This window comes from Urocampus carinirostris, chromosome 7, assembly GCF_059441175.1.
Source record: "Urocampus carinirostris isolate Australia breed hairy pipefish chromosome 7, RoL_Ucar_1.0, whole genome shotgun sequence".
NCBI classification, from domain to species: domain Eukaryota; kingdom Metazoa; phylum Chordata; class Actinopteri; order Syngnathiformes; family Syngnathidae; genus Urocampus; species Urocampus carinirostris.
Genome location: NC_142355.1, coordinates 27,529,039 through 27,552,080, shown reverse-complemented (window position 1 = coordinate 27,552,080; position 23,042 = coordinate 27,529,039). Strand labels below are relative to the sequence as shown.

The 23,042-nt window shown below is 39.4% G+C and overlaps 1 protein-coding gene across 1 annotated transcript; it reads left to right on the top strand.

Annotated features, from left to right (window-relative positions):
* The first annotated feature begins 4,918 nt into the window (after positions 1-4,918).
* cav1 (caveolin 1) lies at positions 4,919-22,278 on the top strand. The gene is made up of 3 exons (XM_088340427.1): positions 4,919-5,110; positions 7,638-7,814; positions 19,665-22,278. Exons 1-3 carry the CDS (start codon positions 5,075-5,077, stop codon positions 20,004-20,006), a joined length of 555 nt encoding a protein of 184 aa, XP_088196553.1. The 5' UTR covers positions 4,919-5,074; the 3' UTR covers positions 20,007-22,278.
* The last annotated feature ends 764 nt before the right edge of the window (positions 22,279-23,042 follow it).

Sequence of the window (23,042 nt, the reverse complement as noted above, 5' to 3'; positions counted from 1 at the left end):
TTGCAAATTTTAAGTATTACTTTCTAGTCTCAGCCCTTAAAGATTCTTTTTGATTAAGGGCTATTCAAATAAACCCGATTTGACTTTAAATTTAAGACACTTTTAACATTGTTTTTTTCATAAAATTAGAAAACTTTATTCATAAAAACAAAATGTTTCATCCAAATTGTAATTTTCTCAATTCACGCTGGATTTTATAATCTTGGTCGAATATTCAATTATCAATTTTACTTATTTTTTCTAATTTTAAGCTATTTGAGCATGTTTTTTTGTCATAAAATTTAACAAATTACCTTCAAATAAGCAATATTGTCTCATCTTGTAAATGTTCAATTGTTTTGATTATTTCAAGTATTATTTCATCATCCTGGTAAAACATATCAATAGTCAGTTTTATGTTATCCGAAGAAATGTTAACATGGTTTTCTGGTAAAGCAAGAACAATTACTCTTACATAAGCAAAATTGTTTCATTTAGAAAATGGTTGATATTTTTTTCCCATTTTAAGTCTTTCAATCTTGACCAGCATTGTGTACCTTCTTCTAGTCTCAATATTTTTGCTTTTTCAAAGGATCATTTTCTCAATTTATTCAATCGGCAAGATATATTTTATTAATAATTTTTAAAAATGAAAAAATCGTCTTGCCGATGGGGTAAGGTTTTATTTTTGGCAGTGTTTAGAAGGGGAGGGTCTTGGTAAGTATGATCAGTGAAAAGCGAGGGAACACTGTGATTGGAATTCTAGCATAGTAAAAGCATTTGGCTGAGTTTCCACAAGATTATTTTATTAAGAGGAGCATTTTAACAAGGACAAAACCTAATAGCATTGGCTAAAGCAGGGTTTGGGAACCTTTTTCATCCCAAAGAGCTATAATAGCAAAATATTTTTTTTTTTTGAGAGAGAGAATGAGCCATACCATATATTTCAAGACAACATTCATCAAAACCGCAAAACCTGCTCTCCAGACTAATTTTTCAGCCCATTTTCTTTCTGTGTGACGTAAGATTCGATTATAATATCGAAATAATAATAATGCCAAAGCCTGTGTCCCAAATCAACAAATATACCACTTTAAACTTGTCTCCCCTCCCACAGTTACTTAAGATCATTTAAACCTTCATTTTTGCTAGGCAATAATGGTTTCAAAACAAGGTGCAAGAAGAGTTCTTTTGTAAATATGTCACCAAAAAATGCAAACGAAAAGTTTGCGGATGTATTTACCTGTGTTGAGTGTGAGAGTGGACTGTGCTGTTCGTGAATAGCTCCGCCCATCCCTCCCGTGCTTGGCTGGCGTATGTGGGTAATTACAGTTTGTTGTGTGGGTTTTTATCATAAAGTGTCTAAACGGTAACATATATTATTTAATGAACTTCAGTATAAAGGATTCTTTTGTGATGTTCAGCCAAAACAGGGTTTTTTGGGGTGACACCTTGACTGTAAACTGTATATACTGGACCAAACAGTATTGATTATAAGAGTATTGTTGGCTACACATGCATCAAACCTGAGCTAACCTGATTTATAACGTTACAGAAGTTGTACATGTGACATTTTACCACTGAGCTGTATGTACTAATGAAAAGAGTTGTATAAGGCTCACGAGCCATAGGTTCCCGACCCCAGGACTAAAGTATAGTCTCCCTAAAATCTGCACAAAATCTTCCAAAGAAGATGAGTGAGACAATCGGGGAGTCGGGTTACGTCGGTTGTATATATATATTTTAAGAAGAACGGGGAAAAAAGACGCTGGCTTGTCGCACATTTATATGTTGCTTATTATTATTTTGTTTGCTTTTGAGCATCAAATTAATATAAATAAAGATGATTTTTGGGATCATGGCTTCTCAATTATTTATTCACAATGCAATTACCGGTATTTAGCGTTAGTTATTTTTTATCATTTTTATCTTTTTAATTGATTTCACTTTGAACTGAAAGAAGTCCCCCAATTACATTGTACTATTGTGTATTGAAAACTAAGGCCATTCTCCCACTTATTATTTATATACAGTGGTACCTCTACTTAAGATTTTAATTTGTTCTGTGAGTAACTTTGTAACTTGAAACTGTTGTAAGAAGAGACACATTTTGAATGTGAATGTGCTAATCTGTTTCAAGGCCCGCAAAAGTATTGCATATTTTTTCATTAAATCATAAAATAGCATCATATCTTGAAACAAGCACATGTTAGAATTAGATTACCGCACAATTAACATAAAACAAGAGGCATATAATGTAAAAAAAACCCTAAAAATAAAGGAAATAATAGAAATTTGCATTTACCTCCTGCCTCGCAATTCTTGAAAAATTGATGCAATGACGTCTGCTTTTGCCTGCTTTAAAAATCCGTCGGAAATACGTGAGGCAGAATTAGCGATAGCACAACTCCTTAACACTTTGTATTTGTATGTATTTTTATTTATTCAGCCAGTATTAACCATAAACATGATATATACAGGAAATCATTTGACACGCTAACTTCTCGACTTGACACGTCGCCTTCGATCTGTGCCAAGTTATTTTAGACCCAACTGCTGTGTTGGGAGTCATTAGGTGAGCAAACCCCCCCCAATTCCAACCCTTAATGCCGAGCGCTAAGCAGGGAGGCAATGGGTACCAATGTAGTAAGTCTTAGGTATGACTCGGCCGAGGCTTGAACCAGCGACCTCCCAGTCTCGGAGCGGGCGCCCTACCATCTAGGCTACCGAACTGGTTCCAGGTGATTCCTTTCCACTAATTCCGAGACCTTATGGAATTTTGCTAAATGTCTTTAATTTGGGATGGTTGACGAATGGCTGAATTATCCACGCCAATTTGCTGGTACTCCTCCTCCTCCTCGTCTCTGAACTCTGAACAGTGACGGTGACAAGAAGAGCATGCTAGGGTTTCCCAAATGTGCATCGGGTTGCCAGGCAGATTTGAAGCGAAAGCCAGTTTGTTAACATTTGGGAAACTCTGGGAGCATCTAATAGCAGCGGGTACTTTTCTGTATTTTTGACTTTGTATCTTGAAACGCTTTTGTAAGTAGAGGCAATATGTTCCCGTTCAGGTACTTTGTAACCTGAAACTTTCGTATGAAGAGACATTCGTAACTAGAGGCACCACTGTAAAACAATTCATAACATAATCTCAAGAATTGTCTATGAATTTTAAAAATTTAAGATTACACATCTTTTCCAATTTTTTTTGAGAGACTGAAATTTGTCACCCCCCTTCGCCAACCGAGTGTAAAACTGGACACACCTGTGCCCAGTCTCCCCACACATGTTCCTGGTTTTGTCAAGATATTATATTATATAGCAAGAGCCAAGAAAAAATCCGCAGGTTCGAGAGTTTTCTCCATATATATAATCTATAGTGTATGAATGACCTATATTTTATGTTGATGCTGTGTGTGTATTGTTTTTGGAAGGGGGATTACCGGATGTGCGGCTTCTTCTCAAGGCTTAATATTTTCCTCATGCTGAGGCTTTTGCCTTAATGTAGGTTTTAGATCAGGGATTATGTATTAATAGTCTGTATTTCATGATTACTGATGCGGGGCACCTGAGTCTGCTCCGTTGGCGCCAACAGCCGCGGGCGCTGATTGGCTGCTTCCTCTTTTTTTAACCCCCGCCTTCCTGACAACACTCGTCGGATTGTTTGTGAACCTACGCTGCACGCTAGGTAAACTTTTGTGACTCCTGACTCTATCCTGCCCTGTTGTTCTGTCTGATTCCCGTTGCCAACCTTTTTTCTGGACCCGTTTTGCTCCTCCGTCCCGGCCATCGACTTATTTTTCCTCGCTCTCGACATTGCCTGCGCTCAACACGGAAGTGCCACTTACGCGTTCCCAGCGATCTGCTACCCGTGACCAACGATACTCGGATCGTAGGTGGAAGTCCTTTCCTCCTTCTAAATAAAACTGAGTAAAACGAATGCTATTGGGTCCCGTCTCCGTTCCTGGTCTGTGACACTGTAGTCTGTATAGCCCTTTGAGACTTCTTGCGATTAAGGGCTATACAAATAAAAATGATTTGACTTGACTATTGACTGCTCGGACAGCACACTGCGTCGGGTCATTGCCATTGTCATTCTGGTGACCAATTCTATACCACTTCCATCATGTATTCTGTTATTGTGTCATGTTGGGTTTTGGTTCGAACACCTTCCTTTAGTTTGTTTTGAGACCTGGTTTGTTTTTGTTAGATGTTTTTAGTTTTTGTCAATAAATACCATCCTTTGTGGAACACAAACTGTCTCCATGCCGGCATCCCTGCTTTTGGGTCCGCCCGCAAAATGTGACAATGTTGTCATTTTCATTTATTTCTTTTTTCCTTTAATTTGACACTGCAGTTGGTCGAAAAAAACAAAGTCTTATTAAAGACCGATTTTCTTCAGGAATCAAAGGTGCACATGCTCAAACGCCTTGTGATGCCTTCGTGTAAATATTCCTGTATATATTTGAATAAAATAAATATTAAAACAAATTGCCCTTATTTACTTTTAGTGATCTATTTTATCGTATCCCCATTATCTGTCTTTAAAACAGCGGTGCACATATTCAGTATTATGAATTAATTCCAAAAGGAAACTGGATTTGACTAACGAGTTGAGCTTAGTCTTGGAACAAGCTCGTAAATCAAAGAATCACTTTAATTACAACGATATTGAATACAGCTCTTGTGCAGAAGCTTGGCAAAAGACCACTCATGCGTTTTCCCCTCTTTTTCCATCTTCCCCCACGCGGCAAAGTTCTCGCGCCACTTGAACCGGCGCACGCGTACATAAACACCTTGTCACTCCCAATTAACGCCAACCTTTCCGCCGACAAGAAGCTGCTTGTTTTGCGCCTCTTGCAACTTCCACGCCACGCCAACGCCTCCCTTACCCCCACGTGCACGCACGCGCGTGCAGATCTCAACGCTCCCTGCTACAGCCTCCGAAGCTTCCTGATGTTCCATTCTAAGCACGTTCAGAGGGGGGAGAAGGAAGGTCGCGGATAAATCACCGTGGGAACCCCCACGCACACACCTCGAACTCCACGCCTTCTCGGCTCTTGGATTCTTTTTATTTCGCTAGGAGGACCACACTATGGCTGGAGGACTGAAAAACACCGAACCAGAGGAGGTACAGTACACGAGTGGGTTTTTAGGGTTCTATTTGTTGCGTGTTTTTGAGGAGTATTTTGGGCTGCACGACGACCAGCCCCCCACCCCACTCTCTTACACCAGCTGATTGAATGTAAAGGACCCCACGACCCATTGGCACGAGTGCGCGAAATATTTCGCGCGTGGATTTCCCGTGCGTAAAAGGATGTCAGCTGCGCACGCTGTTTCCAATAACTTCAGAAAAAGTAGTTCCCTCGCACGCAAAAATTGGGCGATGACGTCACGGTATCACGCGCTGCTTTGCGGCCACGTGCTCTCCGTTTTCTTTTGTAAACAAGTTTAATTATTTTAGATTTTAATGAAGACTTTAGCATTCATGCTAACCATTTGACGTTAAAAAGAGGTCAATGTTATCGGGTAACATTATTTCAAGAGACGTGGCCAAACCGACAACTCGTATTGAGAATTTATTGTGATTAAGGGGATATAATTGCCTTTTTAGACCAATAATAAAGTTTCTTGTGAAAGTTAGGGATAGAAGAAAGGAAAAGTAGAAAACAGAGGCGGAGGTTTTCTTTTTTCCAGGATGTAAATGGTGAAAGTGAGAGAAGGACTGTTTGAAATACAGACCAAACCCCTAAAAACCTGAAAAAGGAAGAGTTTGTTCGAGCGCATCTAAAAATTTCACATCCCTGCTCGTGCAACAAAAGCAGTTGAAGAAAGAAATGATTATGAAATATTAAGACTTAAAATTTCTTATACAGTATTGCCAAAGTCGGGGTGCGTAGCTTGAGGTATCCTTTGAAAGTTTAAAATTACATATTTTTTCTATTAAGTGAGTGTTAACAATGCCAAACTGAGTTCAAAGAGCCTTTATACATGATTTTTCCATCAGGCCCATCTGCTTTTTTCTTACTTTTATCATCGGTGTTATGGCCAGGAAGCCAGTCTGTTGAAGGGAAGGGGTGGAGAGGGTTGGGGGTACCAAGGAATACCACGTAAATGGTCATGGTTTTCTTTTTGGATGAAAATGGTGAAAGTAAGAAAAGAACTGTTTCAAATACAGACCAAATGCCAACCCAAACCTCCAAAAAGATGAAAAAGAAATAGAAATAGGCTATCCAAGCGCATGTAAGAATTTTACATACCAGCACACGCAACAGAAGGAGCTGCAATGAGGATTTCAGCCAGAAGATGGCGTCTGCACGTAGAATATTTTTCCGGAAACCACCTTTGGGTTTATTATGTTTGACCTTTTTTTCTGCATAGTAAAATCACATAACATTCTAAATATTTTCCTGTAAAAAATTGAGTCCGTTTTAAGAACATTACGCACTCGGCTACCGGTTTCCGACATCTGCTTCAAAATTGGGCAATTTGGTAAATTCAATTTCTCTGATTTGCGGGTTTTGTGGTATTAACGATGATAAGGGAGATTCTTCGGAAATATCAGTGTCCTGGAAATGATTGAACAATTCTATATCCATGCTGTATGGCACATGTATCTAAAATATGCTCCGTGGGCCAAATGTGGCCCTCATCATTTTGTGACAATGGTGTGAGAAGCACAAAAGAATTAGCTGCATCGTTTCCGAAAGAATCCCATCCCTGCAGCAAAAATCTTTCTTTTTGTCTTTCTTTCTTTCTTTCTTTCTTTTTTTCTTTCCTTCTTTCTCTCTTGCTGTCTTTCTTTCTTCCCCCCTCTCTCTTTTTCTCTCTCTCTCTGTTTCGCTCTTTTTTTCTCTCTCTCTTTTTCTCTCTCTCCTTTTCTCTCTCTTTCTCTCACTTTATGATTCTTTCTTTATGTTTCTCTCCTCCTGTTTCTCTCCTCCGGTGTCTCTTTTTTCTTTATCTCCTTGTGTTTCTCTTTCTGTCTCACTCTTTTTATTATTTTCTTTCTCCCTTTCTCTCTGTTCCCCCCTCTCTCTCTCTCTCTCTGTTTCTCTCTCTTTCTGTTTCTGTCTCTCTCTTTCTCTCTCTCTCTCTCTTCCTCTCTCTTTCTCTTTCTCATTTTGTTTCTCTTTTTATTATTTTCTGTCTCCCTTTTTCTCTGTCTTTCTCTAGCTCACTCTCTGTTCCTCTCTCCTTTTGTTTCTCTCTTTCTTCCTCTCTTTCTCTCTCTCTTTTACTTATTTTCATACTTCCTTTCTCTCTTTCTCCGTATCTCTTTTTCTCTCTTTTCCTCTCTCCATTTCTCCCTGTCTCTATCTCTCTTCTCACTTTTTCTTTCTCTCGTTTTGTCTCTCCCGTGTTTTTTCCTATCACGTGACCCCGGAGCTCAAATGAGTTTGGCACCCCCGCCGTACGCCACCGGCGGTGTCCCCCTCCGTGCGTAATTACGCACGGCCAACGAGACTCGGTGTGAGAGGTGGGGTGAGGACCCCTTGCGGCTGTTTTTCGAGGGGTGTGGCCGCGCTCCACCCCGCACAGCCGCCACTCTCTCCGCTCTCCACTTTTTTTTTGCAAGTGCGCTCTCTCACTCTTTCTTCCTCCTCCTCTTTTTTCTTCGTCGTCCCTCAGCCTCACTCCTTCTCGGTCTCTCGCAGGATTTTGCACACTCGCCCTTCATCCGCAAGCAAGGCAACATTTACAAGCCCAACAACAAGAAAGCGGACATGGAAAACGACAGCCTCAACGAAAAGTCCATGATGGACGACGTGCACACCAAAGAGATCGACCTGGTCAACAGAGACCCCAAGCACGTTAACGACGACGTAGTCAAGGTGAGGAGATGTTGTTTTTTCTTAGTTATGACGTCACTTCAACTGAAATACACATATTCAAAACGCAACGGCAATTAAGCATAAGAAATTTTCCCGGATTTAAAAATGACTTTTCCTCTATGTTCATACACCGTTGGGGTTTCCTTCATATAAAAAGGAAGGTGGGGGTGGCGCCACCTGTTGCCAGCCGGCAGGAGTGACGCACACGCGTGTCCGTGGAAAAGTTCTAAAACTTGGGAAACACCCATTCGAGTTGCGAGCATGCTTTAATTCTGACGTGGCCACGCCCTTTTATGGTTCCCTTCTACCCACGTGACCACCCCAGCTCTGTCATTTTGCAGCCCCCCGGGCCCCCAACCACTCTAAAACATGTCATTTAAGGGATAATGAACTACCAGTAAAAATGTTAGCACTTTTTGAGCATACCTGTCAACCTCAGGCAATAAATAAAACAATAAACCCCCCTCCTTTATCCCCGCCCGATAACCTGAAGCACGTTATACGCAGACACACACAATGGTTGAAATACAATAAAAACAAAATAAACAGTTATAGAAATCAAATAGGATTTTGGCGAGGCACAGACTAACCATGTGAGGAAAGGGGCCCCTATCAATGCGGAACCTATTTACTCACAGCAAGACTCACTATGTAGAACAGTGGGCGGCAACCTTTTTTGTAACAAGGACCACTTTAATGACCGTCGGTATTCTCACCGCCCGGCTCATGAATAACAATATTAAGAATAACGATAACATTATTATAAATAATAATAATGGTTGGTTGGTTGGAACCCTTAACCTCTATGATTTTAATTGCACCATTTCCTGTGGTGTGTCTTGGACAAGTACAGCCTGGTGGCGTCCATCCCTCCCCTGTCCCACAACCCGGTACCGAACTGGGTACTTCTTTCTTGTTAGGCAAACGTGCTAACCACTGCACGAAAGAAACATAATAACAGGCCTAAATCAACTGTGTGTTCACTAGACCACTAGGGATTTAGATGACATAGGAAAAGGCATTCTATTTCATGTCATCACACTATTTTTGACTCACTACTACGTTGTACAACGTTGCTAAAGCGTACCTCTTTCCCATACTACTCCGTTATTTCATTGTGAGTCGAATGCCTTTTCCAATGTCATACACCATCCTAATAGTGAAGTGGATTCGGCATACTTACTGCCAGGATCCGGGTTTGAATCCCATTGCATTGGACGCTGAGCAAAAGTGGTCGGTAAATATGTTATTGCTGACTCAAAAAAAAATCCTCACTTTCACATCAACAGTTTCTTGAAAACCTAGGTCGTTTTTGGACTTTTGAAAAAATTGTGAGTTATGAAAAAATTCAGTTTGTTTTGTTATCTGCAATATGATTGGTCAATTAACTTTTATGGGAAGCTGGATTAGGAAAAACCTTAATTTAACCATAAAGCGAGTAAGGGATTCGTTATTAGATCGAACTAAGATCCCAATACTTAAACACCAAATGGGAGAGTTTAGTAAAACCACTTTTTTGGGTTTTTAACAAATCCACATGAAACCTGTAGGGCGGTGACATTGCATCACGAGGTGGAGTCAATTTTCATGTGATGATCGTGCTGTCCTTTGTCACTAGTTACATTGTTTGATTTTGGAACAGAGAGAAAGCAATAAAATATTAAAAAACATCGGGCGAAACATTAATTTATGTCATGTGGGATTGGGGGTTGCACCATCCCGCACGAATTTGCCTCGTACTGATTGGTTGAAAGCATCATTGGGGAATCCGATACTCGACTTAAAGTAAGTAATATTATGCTGTGATTTCAAGTGTCTTGTGTTTTTCTTTTAAATGATTTCAGTCACATTTTTTTCCTTCCATTTTGTTTCTGTATCAATGACTATACCAGCTTTCATTTAAGGCAGGGGTGTCAAATTTTTTTTAACTCAGGGGCCACACGATAGAACAAACATTCACTCGGGGGCCGGACTAGTAGATTAGAGAGAAGGAGAGAGAGAGAGAGAGAGAGAGAGAGAGAGAGAGAGAGAGAGAGAGAAAGAGAGAGAGAGATCGGAGAAAGTGAGAAGGGTAAGTGAGAAAGAGAGAGGGGAAAGCAAGAGAGAAAGAAAGAAAGAGAGGGAGAGAGAAAAGTGCGAGAGAGAGAGAGAGAGAGAAAGAGAGAGAGAGAGAGAGAGAGAGAGAGGAAAACAGGAGAGAGAGAGAGCAACAAGTGAGAGCAAGAGAGAGAGAGAAAGAGAGAGTGTGAAAAGCCAGAGTGAGAGAGAGAGAGCGAAAAGCGAGAGCAGGCAAGAGAGAGCGGAAGAGAGAAAGTGTAAAGCAAGTGCGAGAGAGAGAGAGAGAGAAAGGGAGCAAAAAGTGAGAGAGCGATAGAGAAAGCGAGAGAGAGAGAGAAGGGTAAAGCGAGAGTGAGCGGAGAGCGAGAGGGGAAAGGGAGAATAATTAAATGTACACTGTCACGGTTGCCATGGCGCCCAATTGTCCCGCCGGTGTGGCGCCAGCTGCGGCTCATTGACAGATTGGCTTTCCGTTTTTTTAAGCTCAGTGCTCTCATTATTCCTTTGTCAGCCCGTCAACGAACCTCTTCCCCGCAAGACGTGGGTTCTGACTCGGTCCTGTTTTCCTGTTGGTATTTCCTGTCCGATATTGTTCCCTTTTATTTTGTCTTTTTAAATATTGGTTTCCAGTTTTGCTCCCGTCTATTTTTGTCCCGTTTATTATTCTCTCCAGTTTTCGTTCCAGTCTAGTTTGTCCTGTTTATTTCGATATCCTGTATCATTATCATTTCTGTCTGACCCGTCCTATCCGGTATCGACCTCATCCGTCCGATATCTGCTCGGGCAATTGGAATCGATCTCGTCGGTCTCTGGCTTTCTGTCTTCCCACGCCAGACCGCTGCCTAACGTGCATGACTCCCCATTTCCTGTTAAATAAAAGGCTTGTGTGAGAACGTCACGCGTTTGGGTCCTGATCCTTTTCCGGTTTTTGACAGTACACAGTAGAAACATTCATTTCATTTATGGAACGATGTAAGAAGATGACCATAAAAGTGTCTCTGATTTAAATCATATTATACATATTTTAGTCGAGTCATTCCTAAGACTTAAAAAGTGGCCGGCGGCGCCCTCTGTTGGCTGCGGCTGCATCGGCTCGCTACAACGGGTCAGGTGCAATCGACATTTCGTTCTGTGTACATTGTTACACAGAATGACAATACAAGGAAATTATTATTATTATTATTATTATTAAAGATAATTATATGAAGAATTTATTCAGGTAATACACTTTAGAAGAGTCACTAGTTCAGATACAAATTTGAAGGCTGCAAGTCTGGTGTCCTCACATTTTTCCCATCTTGCTCGCGTGTCAAGATGAAGAGAAGTCAAGTTGTGTCTTTTACTGCTGTGCTTCTTATGACAAATGAGTCAGACTCTCTGAGCTCCCCTCACGAAACACCACAATGTTAACAAACCCCTTTGGAAACGTTTTATTACACGCGCTGCTCCGTCTCTAATTACATGTCATGCAAAACATAGTGGAAACAACGACTTAACAAATGAAATGCAGTACTGTAAGTGTATGTATTGTGTGTATATATATATATATATATATATATATATATATATATATATATATATATATATAACAAAATATATTTAAAAAAAAAAACAAAATAAAAATAAAGACAGAGAATGAGTAAATAGAGAAATAAAAAATAGAGAAAATTAAATCTCAAATGAAAAAAAATCACAATAGCTAATATAAAAACGTATATAATAAATTAAGAAAATGAATGGATGAAATTAAATTAAGAAAAAAAACACATTTATTTAAAATATATAAATAATTTCAAAAAGAGAAAAATAAGTACAATAGAAAAATCACAAAAACTAAAAAAAATTGAATTAAAAAAATTATTTAAAAAAAATGGATAAGTAAAAAAATGAGAATAAAAAACAATCCAATATAAATATATAAATCAATAAAAAATAAGAAAAATAAATACATTTTGAATTGAAAAAATAAATCATAAAAAATAAATGGATAATTAAAAAAATAAGAAAAAAAAATCCATTAAAGATATACAAATCCATAAAAAGGAGAAAAACAAAGACATTAAAAAAAACTAATATAAAAGCAAATCAGACAAATAGGATGGGCCAAGACCATTTAGACATTAAAAAACAAGTAAAAGCACCTTCAAATTGATCCTGAAATGCACAGGGAGCCAATGCAGTGATTTTAAAACTGGAGTAATGTGATCCCTCCCCTCGGTCCCCGTAAGCACCCATGCTGCTGAGTGTTGTAATAGCTATAAGCTAACAATACTCTTTTTGGGAAGACCAGCGAGCAGGGCATTACAATAATCTAAACGAGAATATATAAAAGCATGCATTAGTACCTCCGTGTTTGCCTGAGAGTCAAATGGGCGCACTCTGGCTTTATTCTTGAGATAAACACCAATTTTAGTTATGTTTTTGATATGTGGGATAAAATTGATCTCAGAGTCGAAAATAACGTTTTTAATATAATTAAAGAGTCTGAGATATTGTAGTTTTGGTAAACGTTTTTCTCTCCAACTTTTAGGACCAATGAGTAAAACCTCTGATTGTCCAGGTTGAGCTGTACGAAGTTTTCTTGATACCTGAAATGCAATTTAAACGGGTATCCATTGGACTTGTGTCATCAGGGGACACGCCAATATGGAGCTGGGTGTCATCAGCGTAACTATGAAAGTTGACTCAGTTTCTCCTGATGACATGCCCAAGGGGAAGCAGGTACATATTAAAAAGTACCGGGCCTAAAATTGAACCTTAGGGAACCCCACATGTAATTTCATGGGTTCTGGAGGAACTTGCATCCGTACCTACAAAGAAATGTCGGTCTGTGCGATAGGAACAAAACCAGTTTAAAACAGTACCAGAAAAAAATCACTCATAAAGGAATTCCTTCACTCTAGCATTCCGAAGCGAAGAGAATCACCTTTTGGGCTTCGTGCCCGACCTCCGAAAGGGAACGTCAAGTTTTCCAGGCCGTTGCCTGGCGATTTGAGCTCGCTGACTCAACTCTGCCAAGCGCAAACAGGGAAACCCTTGCAGCAAGCACACAACAAAGTACAGAAGGCGGTTGAAGGGAGCCGCAGCTTCCGCAGCTGGTCTCAATTTCGGGTCCGCATCAGAACCACGCGGCCTGTTCGACTCCGGTCGCACGTGACTTTCCGTTCAGACGCACTCCTTCCGCTTGGTCATCGTGGAAACTTGTGGGTATTTTTGCATTCGAAGATGCGACAGTGATTGTCAGTAAGGCAGATGAACGGTTTCAATCTGCATGAAGCATTCCAGCATGGTTACGATACCATAGCTAATGGAAATGAATGAAGTAGCTGAAGTTGAGAACACAAACGGGATTTCTCAAAGGAGCTGTACGGATTTTGGAGTTTTTCTACCCGCAGCCCCAATCTCTTGACCCAACCTGCTCGATTGCAATGAAAAACAAACACCTGAAGTTGGTTTGATGTTTTTAAAGAACCCCCAAATTGTTCATTTGATTGAAAATATCTCCCTCCAAGCTGCGCTGTTTGGTAAAAAATACAAAATTGGAATACATTTGTAAAAAACACCCCAAATACTGGATCATATATATATATATATATATATATATATATATATATATATATATAAATGTGTGTGTGTATTATAAATTACAAACCAAACAAAACCTAAAATCAACAAATGTATATGCCACTAGTAAAATACATAAAGATATAGTAAATCTTGTAAAAATGTATTGCCATCATAGGATTATTTTTGATATAAATTAGTGCGTATCAGTGTAGGTTTGTGACCAGTCTCTGTGGCCTAATAATCAAATAATTGGTTGTCTATATTTGACATTGGACAGCGACCAATCCATTGTTTGCTTGATGACCAGCCCATTGTTGTGTATTTAGGACATGCCAATATACACATTATTCATGTAGAACTGTTTTTTGTTGGAAACATGAGTTAAAATATGAGTTTTACCTTAAAAAAACTTTAAAGACCAAGCTGTTGTGCATGATGGATGGCTTTTGTATTGTTAATTGTCACCATTTTATTGTGAAACAGGATGTGGAGCGAAGCCCCACTTCCTGTGACGCTTGAAGCCCCTCAAAGCAACACAAGAATCCATTAACATGCCTCTGTGCCACTTTGTTTTGAAGATAGCGCTCTCAGAATAGACGGACACATTTGTTTTTGGAGCAATAACACAGTTGTCAGGGCGACGGGGGGATCACACGCTTCCATGAGATTCTAATTTGGCCTTTATAAAAAGGCCGTTTTGATCTTGCATTCTTTATCTGTTATGGTTTTGGAATCCACCCCCTCATAAAGAAAACACAGAGTTTTCCAAGTTAACATGCCTGGGTTAAAAAAAAGGAAGACAAAAGCACATTTTATGAATAGCTTTGCCTACATTCATACAGTATCTAATGAACCTTTTAAATCCATAAACCTACAAAGAGTGGCTTTGTGAACTTTTTATACATGTTTAGATTGAAACAGATTTATTTTTCACCTGTTTGTAAGAGAAAGCAAAAAACAGGATAGGATAGGATAGGGCAGGGCAGGGCAGGGCAGGGCAGGGCAGGGCAGGGCAGGGCAGGATACGACAGGATACGACAGGATAGGATAGGATAGGATAGGATAGGATGGGATGGGATAGGATAGGATAGGATAGGATAGGATAGGATAGGATAGGATAGGATAGGATAGGATAGGGCAGGGCAGGATACAACAGGATAGGACAGGATAGGGTAGGATAGGATACGATAGGATAGGATAGGATAACATGAAATATAGGTCATTAATTAACTATAGAATATAAGTGTTTTTCAAGCTTAGATTTAAACAGTTCCACTGAGGTTGCAAATAGAATCTCGGAGAGCGGTGCATTCCACAGCACCGGGGGCTGAATGGAGAACGCTCTCGAACCTTCCTATTTCTTCTTGGCTTTTGGGATCACTAGTAGACCTGCAGCGAAGGCTCTGTTTCAGCCTGGTCATCCTGGAAGGCGGATTACCTCCTTTGCGGTCCCTTCTGAAGGTTTCTTTGTTTTCCTCATGTTGGGTTTTTGAGTTTTTCCTTGCCCTCATGTAGGTTTTAGATCAGGGATCTAGGCAATAATTTGTGGTCTGTCCAGCCCTTTGAGACTCCTCGTGGAAAAGGGCTATACAAATAAACATGACTTGACTTGATAGGATAGGATAGGATAGGATAGGATAGGATAGGCTAGGATAGGACAGGATATTCATTCATACAAACTTTTTGAAACATTGTATGCAACGAGATTAGACATGGCACTCCGTGGTAAAACATGTAATAAAGACTTTAAAAAGAAAAAAAGATAAAAGACTATCAAGAAGGATAGGCTAAAAAAAATAATAATCACAAGATAGTGCTTAAAAAACTGGCCTAAGTTATAATAATGCACTGAAAATTCTAACAATAGTGCAAATAAATTAATTGCAATAACATTTAACAGCAGCAATAATTCACTAAATTGTATTTCCATATCAGGAGTTTCGTCTTAAACCCAAAACGTTTGTGTAGTCTGATCACGGTTTCTTTATTTGTATGATTAGAATACTATTGCTAAAGGTGCTTGTACGAAGTTTTCTGCCATTCCTTGACAGCTAGCTATCCCATCATTTATGAGGAAATATTGTAGCGGCGATGCCAGAATTCAATCTAAAATATCTTTTTAATTAGATATTGAATACATGATACAAGTGAAGACATATGCTAATGTGTGTTAGCTATGTGTTTTAGCGTGTATGAAGGAATGTTGCGGAGAACGTTGCCTAAAATGGATGACATCACAGGGACAACTTAAATTGTGAATCTTTTAGGGCAGGGGTCTCAAACTCAAGTTGGGGGCTGATGAAGATAGGGTCCGGTAGAGGTTGGGCCAAATGGGGTTTTCACAAAAACAGCACTGATAAAAACAGTATGCTGTTTTTAAGGGAAAGTGTTTTATATTTGTCCACTAGATGTCACTGTCATGTGTAGTGTAACAAAATTTCAGTCCAAGGAAGACTAAAAACTAAAGAAACTGAAAAAAAAATCAACCTTTTTCTACGATTTTTACCGAGCCTTTCAAAAAAGCCCTAAAGAATGGAAAATATATATTTTAAAAGGAATAAAAAGAAATACGGAAGAAGAAATAAGAAAAATGGACAAAAAAGGAAAGGGGAGATAGAAAGAAAAGTAGAAGAAAGCAAAAACAAGAAAAAAGGAAGAAAAAAGGAAAGAAAGACAAGCAAGTATTTAGAGAGAGAAAGACAAAATGAAAGCAAAAATGCAATTTTCTCTTCTTTCTTTTCATATTTTTATCCTTCTCTTTTTATTTGTTTTATTTCGCTCTTTTCTTTTTCTATCCTTTGGGCCTTTTTTCTTTTCTTTTGTTTTTCTCTTTTCTTTTCTTATTTCTCTTATTTTCAAAAGTAATAACGTGCATTTTGGTCACTTCTAGTCTCCGTACTTTGTCTTCTTCCGTTGTGCTTTTAGCACTTGTTTTCGGTGGCACGACGGAATACAGCGCCATCTAGTGGGCACATAAAACACACTGTCTTTTTAACATTCATATTAAGGCAGGGGTCTCAAACTATCATCCTGGGGCTTTAATTGGGCCCCGGGCTGCAAATTTGAGACCCCCGCTTTAGACGCATTCCTATTGGTCACAAATGTAGCATGTTTTTCCATTATGCTAAACTTGATTTACTTGACAGGAGTTACTCAAATCTGTTTTGTACTGTATGTATTTGTTATTTCAATGATTCTACCCAGCTAGTGCCAAATAAAGCAAACTTACACAGTTAGCTAGTGGATCATTTATAATAAAACACTATGACTTCCTAAATCCAAACTGAAATGTCTTCTTAGTTATATCATTAATAAATGGTGCGAATGTAGACTCATGCTAACAGGTGTTAGCTATGTTATTTTAGCATGTAAGTAAGAAAGTTGACTAAAACTGAGGACATCACAGAGACAAACAAACTTTGTCCAATATGTGTTGGTTGAGGTTTGAAAACGTTTTTGACCTATACGAATTGGCCACACATGTAACATTTCTAGCCTTTATGCTAAGTCATGAAGTCTAACCTTGATTTACCTGACAAGATTTACTAAAATTTGTCATTGTATTGCATACATGTATTAGGTCAATGTTTGTCATTGAATTAGCTTTATTTGACATGATAAATACTTGATACATGTGTAACGGGTGTAATAATAACTTTTGTTTCATTGAAATTCCTGCTGAAATATGTGTATAGTTTTTGGTAAGAGTCCTGCAATGATGAGTCCAACAGTGCCACCTGCTGGTATGGGGTGGGGTTTGGTTTTGGCTTCTGACATGTGACCGGGAGGCGGGGTTTGTTGGCACTTTTCAGAGAGAGCTGCTACTGGTAAGACACATTTTTTGGTGCTCCACAAAAGAAGTTAATTTTAAACATTATAACCCCAGCTGACAAATCTCTCAACATGCACAGTAATGTGATTGATATTGTCAAGCTGTTTAGATTTATTTTCGTCTTGTTTCTGTTTTACTAAAATGTAATTCCCCTTGTAGAGATCAAAGAGATCAAAGCCAGCAGAAAAGCTAATGTTGTGACTCATTCATTTGCAGGTAAATTGTACCCGTTTTTATACTCATTATTGTTCTTATTTCTATTTTCTCATATATATTAAAAAGGATGATGTTGGTTAAAATTCAGACTAAAGAAAAATATGTTGAATTCATTGTAAACGTTAAAAATCCACTATACGATCTCTTGTTAAAAGTATCTTGTTAAAATGAGGCGGAGTGGTCAAACCTGTTGAAAAAGGTGTTTAACTGGTTGACTCGCCCCACATCTATATCCACAGCCACACCCTGCTTGGTGCTGCAGCCAGTAATTGTTTTCATCCCTTCCCATACCTCCTTCATGTTGTTGTTCTGCAGCTTTTTCTCCAACTTCCTCCTGTACTGCTCCTTCCCTTTCCGGAGCTGGGCTTTGAGCTCCTTCTGTACACGTTTTAGCTCCTGCTGATCACCATTTTTAAAGGCCTTCTTCTTTTGGTTTTCGGGGATGAATAAAGTATCTATCTATCTATCTATCTATCTATCTATCTATCTATCTATCTACAAATGTATTTTATGTAAATGGGAAAGAAAGCTCTTTGATATGCTTTGGGCAGTTTCCAGAGAGAGCTGCTACTGAGATCAAAGAGATCAAAGCCAGCAGAAAAGCTAATGTTGTGACTCATTCATTTGCAGTAACTGTAATAAAAACCTCATCAGCGTGAATGTGGATCTTTGGTGGGACAAGTACACCGCGGTTACACATGGGTAGACTTATGTTAATGTATATTAGTTTTTTTGCATTTATTTAAGAATTTTGACAAAAATGAATGACATCTCAGAGATAAAAGAATTTAGCTCAAATATGTGGCTTGCTATTTGAAAATGTTTAGAACCAATGAGTATTGGCCACACATGTAGCATTGCTAGTCTTTATGCTAGGTCAGGGCATCTAAACTTTATTTACTTGACAGTGTTTACTCAATTTTGTTATGGTATTGTATACATTAGATCACTTTTTCCAACAAAATGTAATTTATTTAAGAGGGACCACCAAATTCAATCTAAAATGTCTTAATTATATCATAATTACATGCTAGACATATGCTGTTGTGTGGCTATGCATTTTAGCATGTTTGTGGGAATGCTGACTAAAATGTAAGACATCACAGGGATAAAAGAACTTCAAAATATTTGGGTTTATAAATGTTTTAGACAAACGGATATGGGCCACACATATAGCATTGCTAGCCTTTGTGCTAAGTCCACCCCTCTGAAATATATTGCAATTTCTGTTACTTTTGTTGCTGTTGCTTGTGTTCACGCATGGTCCCTTTAAGAAAAGACGTGTTGGGATGGAGGGAGAAAGCAACAAATGCGGGCGCTTTGCGCTTTGAAGTCAGTCTGTGTGTTGACGTGGACGGTGTGAGTTCGACCAACAGTAGCTCTCGTGTAAATGTTTTGACGGCTGATACTTTATTATAAAATTGGCGAAGAGACTTATCAGCGACCAAGTGCATCATTGATCACATCGGGGAGGACATTACATTATGTACTTGAAAGAATTTACTTACATTTATTATCACTAGGTCAATGTTCCTAACTCTCTAAAGCTAAATTAGACAAAATTACACTTGATCGAGTTAACTATCTTGATAGCATTAGCTGTTTTAGCAGACTAATTGCTTAAGCCAAGCCCGATTGTAGTTTATCTCGAACCATTTTGATGTTGCCTTCATGAAAACACCGCAAGGTTTCTAAGGTTGAGAAGGACAAATATTTACGATGAGCTCACCAAGTAGCAGTGAGGAATGATGGGAGTGTATGTGTTGAGTTGGCGCTTCAACGTGAACTTCAGCCTTATCTGACCAGGCATGGTCATGTTGGAGAAGCCAGGATGCCTATAAGAAACGTAAATAGAGAGAGAATATGGCTTACTAATTAGAGGATTACGTTACCTTCACTTATGTATAATTCTTAAACTCTAACAGCTCTTTAACCAGAAACGTTTTTTTTATTAATTTTAAATATTTGTGAAGGATAACTAGATGTTTTGGGGGATGTTTTTGAGGTATATTTACAAATGAAAGACAGTCAAGTTGATCTCAGAGAACCCCTGAATTGCTTTCAGGTACTTGAGATGTACTAGAATCGCCAATTGAGAACTACTGCTGGAACAGCAAAACCCGTATATGTCCTTTCCCAATTTAACGCCTTTTTATCCGTCTTCTTCAACCCCTCAGGTGGATTTCGTGGACGTGATCGCTGAGCCGGCAGGCACGTACAGCTTCGACGGTGTGTGGAAAGCCAGCTTCACTACCTTCACCGTCACTAAGTACTGGTGCTACCGCCTGCTGACGGCACTGGTGGGCATCCCTTTGGCCTTGATATGGGGCATCTTCTTCGCCATCCTGTCTTTCGTGCACATCTGGGCAGTGGTGCCCTGCATCAAGAGCTACATGATCGAGATCCACTGCGTCAGCCGCGTCTACTCCATCTGCGTGCACACTTTCTGCGACCCGCTCTTCGAGGCCATGGGGAGGTGTTTCAGCAACGTTCGGATCAGCACCGTCAAGGAAGTCTAGGAGGAAGAATCATTGGAATTCATTGGGGGGGTTGGGTTATTTTGATGGAGGGCGGGGCCAGGATCTGAAAAGGACATTCTTACAGGTTTGACATTCCAAGCAAAGGGACGGGAAGGGGTGGTATACCTTTGTGTTTTAGATCTTCCCCTTCATTTTTTGATCTTTCAACACGTCAATGCAATTGACTGGTATAGCTGTGGACTCCACATTTTCCATTACTTTAAGTAGGTTGGAAGTAAATGATTTAATTCCTATCACACACTAAAGCTCCCTTTGTACTGGCAATCAGAGATGGCTGGTTTCTCAGCAAGGCTTTAAGGCTAGGACCTTAGCTTGGCCTTTTGGCTGAGAGTAAGAGTCCCAGCTCCTAGGCTTTGTAGCGTATTATGAACTGACGTATAATGCATAATGATAAAGAAGCTCGCTGTTGTAACCGCCTTTGTGATGGCACTATATCATGTCGAAGGTGGGTTCCTTGTACTTTACCAATGCCTTTAGCAATGTTTTGATCTATCAACACATTCAGTACCATTAAAAGAGATAGACGTTAAATTCCTATTTTCTTTTTGCTGTGTCCAGGCTGGCAGGGAACAAAAAAAGACCTCTTTATTACTGCTGTAAGAAAGGATTTATTCCTAGCTATCTGTCCTGTGCGTAAGCTGACAGATTTTGTTTTCCAAATGGTGAAAAAATATTGTAATGGCAGAATGACCAGGCAAAAGTAGGTTCCACGTGTACTCAACAGCAGGCCTCTCGTGTCATTTTGCAATGTTCAACATGTTCAGTGCCATCGACAAAGATGGACGTAAAATTTTCATTTACTCCAAGTAGGCTGATAGTCAACGATTTTAACTCCGAGTAGACACCAAAGACTTTTTTGTTGCGGCAGTCAGAGATGTTGTCTTCCTAGCTAGCTATCATGTGTGCTAACCCGTTTTCATACGAAGGTTGTGACGGCTTTGTGATGGCACGATGTCCCGGAAGAAAGTAGGTTCCACATGTAAATCAAACAAAAATAACACGTCGGATACAGAAATTTGCATCGCTTAGATCTGTCAGCACATCCGGCGCCATTGACGGAGATAGACGTCAAATTTCCACATACTGTATGTAAGCCGGTAGTACACGATTTAAATTCCTAATACACACAAAAGCCCCCTTTGTTCTGGTAGTCAGAGACGAGTTCCTCCCAGCTAGCTATCGTGTGCGCTAACACATTTTATGTTCTGAGAGGTGTAGCAGTTTTGTAATTTTTTCTCTCTCTTTGTTTCTTCCTCTTTCTTTTACGTCTCTTTCTCTCTATTTTCTATCTCTTTCTCCTTTGTTCTCCCTTTCTTTTTCTATTCTGCTCTCTCCATGTTCATATATTTTTATTATTTTCACTTGCTTTTTCTTTTTTCCCCTGCTTCCCCCCCACTCTTTCTTTCATTATCACTCCCCTTTTCACACTTACTCTTTTCCTCTCAGTTTTTTTTCTCTCCTCTCATTTGTTTGATTTTTTTCTTTCTCTTTGTTTCTTCCGCTTTCATTTATGTCTCTTTGTCTCTATTTTCTCCCTTTCTCGCTCTTCTATGTTCTTAGACTTTTATTCCTATCACTCGTTCTCCCTATTTCTGTCTGTCTTACCATCCCTATCTTCTTGTCTCCCATGTTCTCTTTTTATCTCTCTTTGTCCCTCTCTATTTCTTCCTCCCTTTCTTTTTCTCTTTTTCTTAAACCTACTAGTCCGGCCCCGGTGAGATTTTTTTTTCTAGCACGTGGCCCATAGCTCAAATTAGTTTGACACTCCTGATTTAGAAGAATCCAAATCCACCATGTTCATGTTTGAGCACGGCGAGACGGTGGTGGTAGCGGCAGCTCGGCATCAGCCTAAATCCGCTGACGCCGCACACAGCTAAACAATCGTCGATCCTTTTGTCCACTGACATTTCAAAAAACAACCACCCCATTCCCGTTCCCCCAAACCCGACCTGGCTTTTCCCAAAGTCCGACACACTGAACCCGCCTCCCGTTTTTTTTTCACCGTCCGCCGCCCTCAACACCAACACGCCACCTGCTGCTTTCTCACTCGCTTCATCTTTTGAAAACAAAAGTTCACGAATCGCCTTATTTAGCCTCCCGTGACATAACGCGAAAAACTCGGACGGCTAAGCGTTAGCGGCTAACTAGCATTCCAGCATGTTCGGGAATCGAACCCTCAGTTGTCGCGTATATGAAAATTACGCAGTAAAACTGAATGTTACTTCATGCCAGCGTGTATTTGTTTTAGCTGCTACTTTGCTAGTTAGCTAGCTGTAGCCTTCTTCCCGACTTTGAGGGGTTTTTTTTCTTTGGGTTAATCTCGAATAAAAAAATATTACCTTGGGTGCTCATAAAATGTTTTTTTTTGTGAAGAAATATAAAAAACGAATAACTTTTCAAAAGTTTGTAAAAACTTTTGCACAGTTTCGCAATTTTAGTCAAGTCAATGTGACGTCCCCATCAAGGGCTCAGCTTTTCACGTTTGCACGCTTTCACTCTTATTTCAGTCAACCTGCAGTTTTTGTACCCCTCACAGGAGGCTCTAAAGGTGATATTTTTATATAGTTGTTTTCTCCTCTTTGCCTTTACTCGTACAATATCATGCTGTGCACAATAAAATTGAAAATGACGGACGTGTTTGTGTGTGTGTTGAGATCTTTTTTTCCCACATTTTTGTGGGGAGTATGTGATATTTTATATTTTAATGGAAAACTGATATTTTTGTCGTATTGTAAAGCGCTACTATTGCCCTAAAATTCACAAAATACAGACGCTTCCCTACTTACGACCATTGGACCTATGAAAAATGGTAGATACAAAAAAATTTGGGGGATGTCGAAAAATACCCGGACATTACTGTGAGTTAGATTTTGTATTTTGTGCACCTTTTTCCGAGTACACCACATTACTGTAGTGCTTCTTTCCGCCCCTACTGGCGTGTGGCGCTGTGAGAGGTCACCCAGCATCCACCACGAAGAAGAAATCCGGCTTTCTCTCCCTAGTTTGTGTGTAAAC

Bases quoted from the DNA above. Each gene is read 5' to 3' on its own strand.
- cav1 (XM_088340427.1), top strand. From the start codon at position 5,075: ATGGCTGGAGGACTGAAAAACACCGAACCAGAGGAG. The intron at 5,111-7,637 runs GTACAGTACACG...GGTCTCTCGCAG, and splicing joins AAAACACCGAACCAGAGGAG to GATTTTGCACACTCGCCCTT. The intron at 7,815-19,664 runs GTGAGGAGATGT...TCAACCCCTCAG, and splicing joins TTAACGACGACGTAGTCAAG to GTGGATTTCGTGGACGTGAT.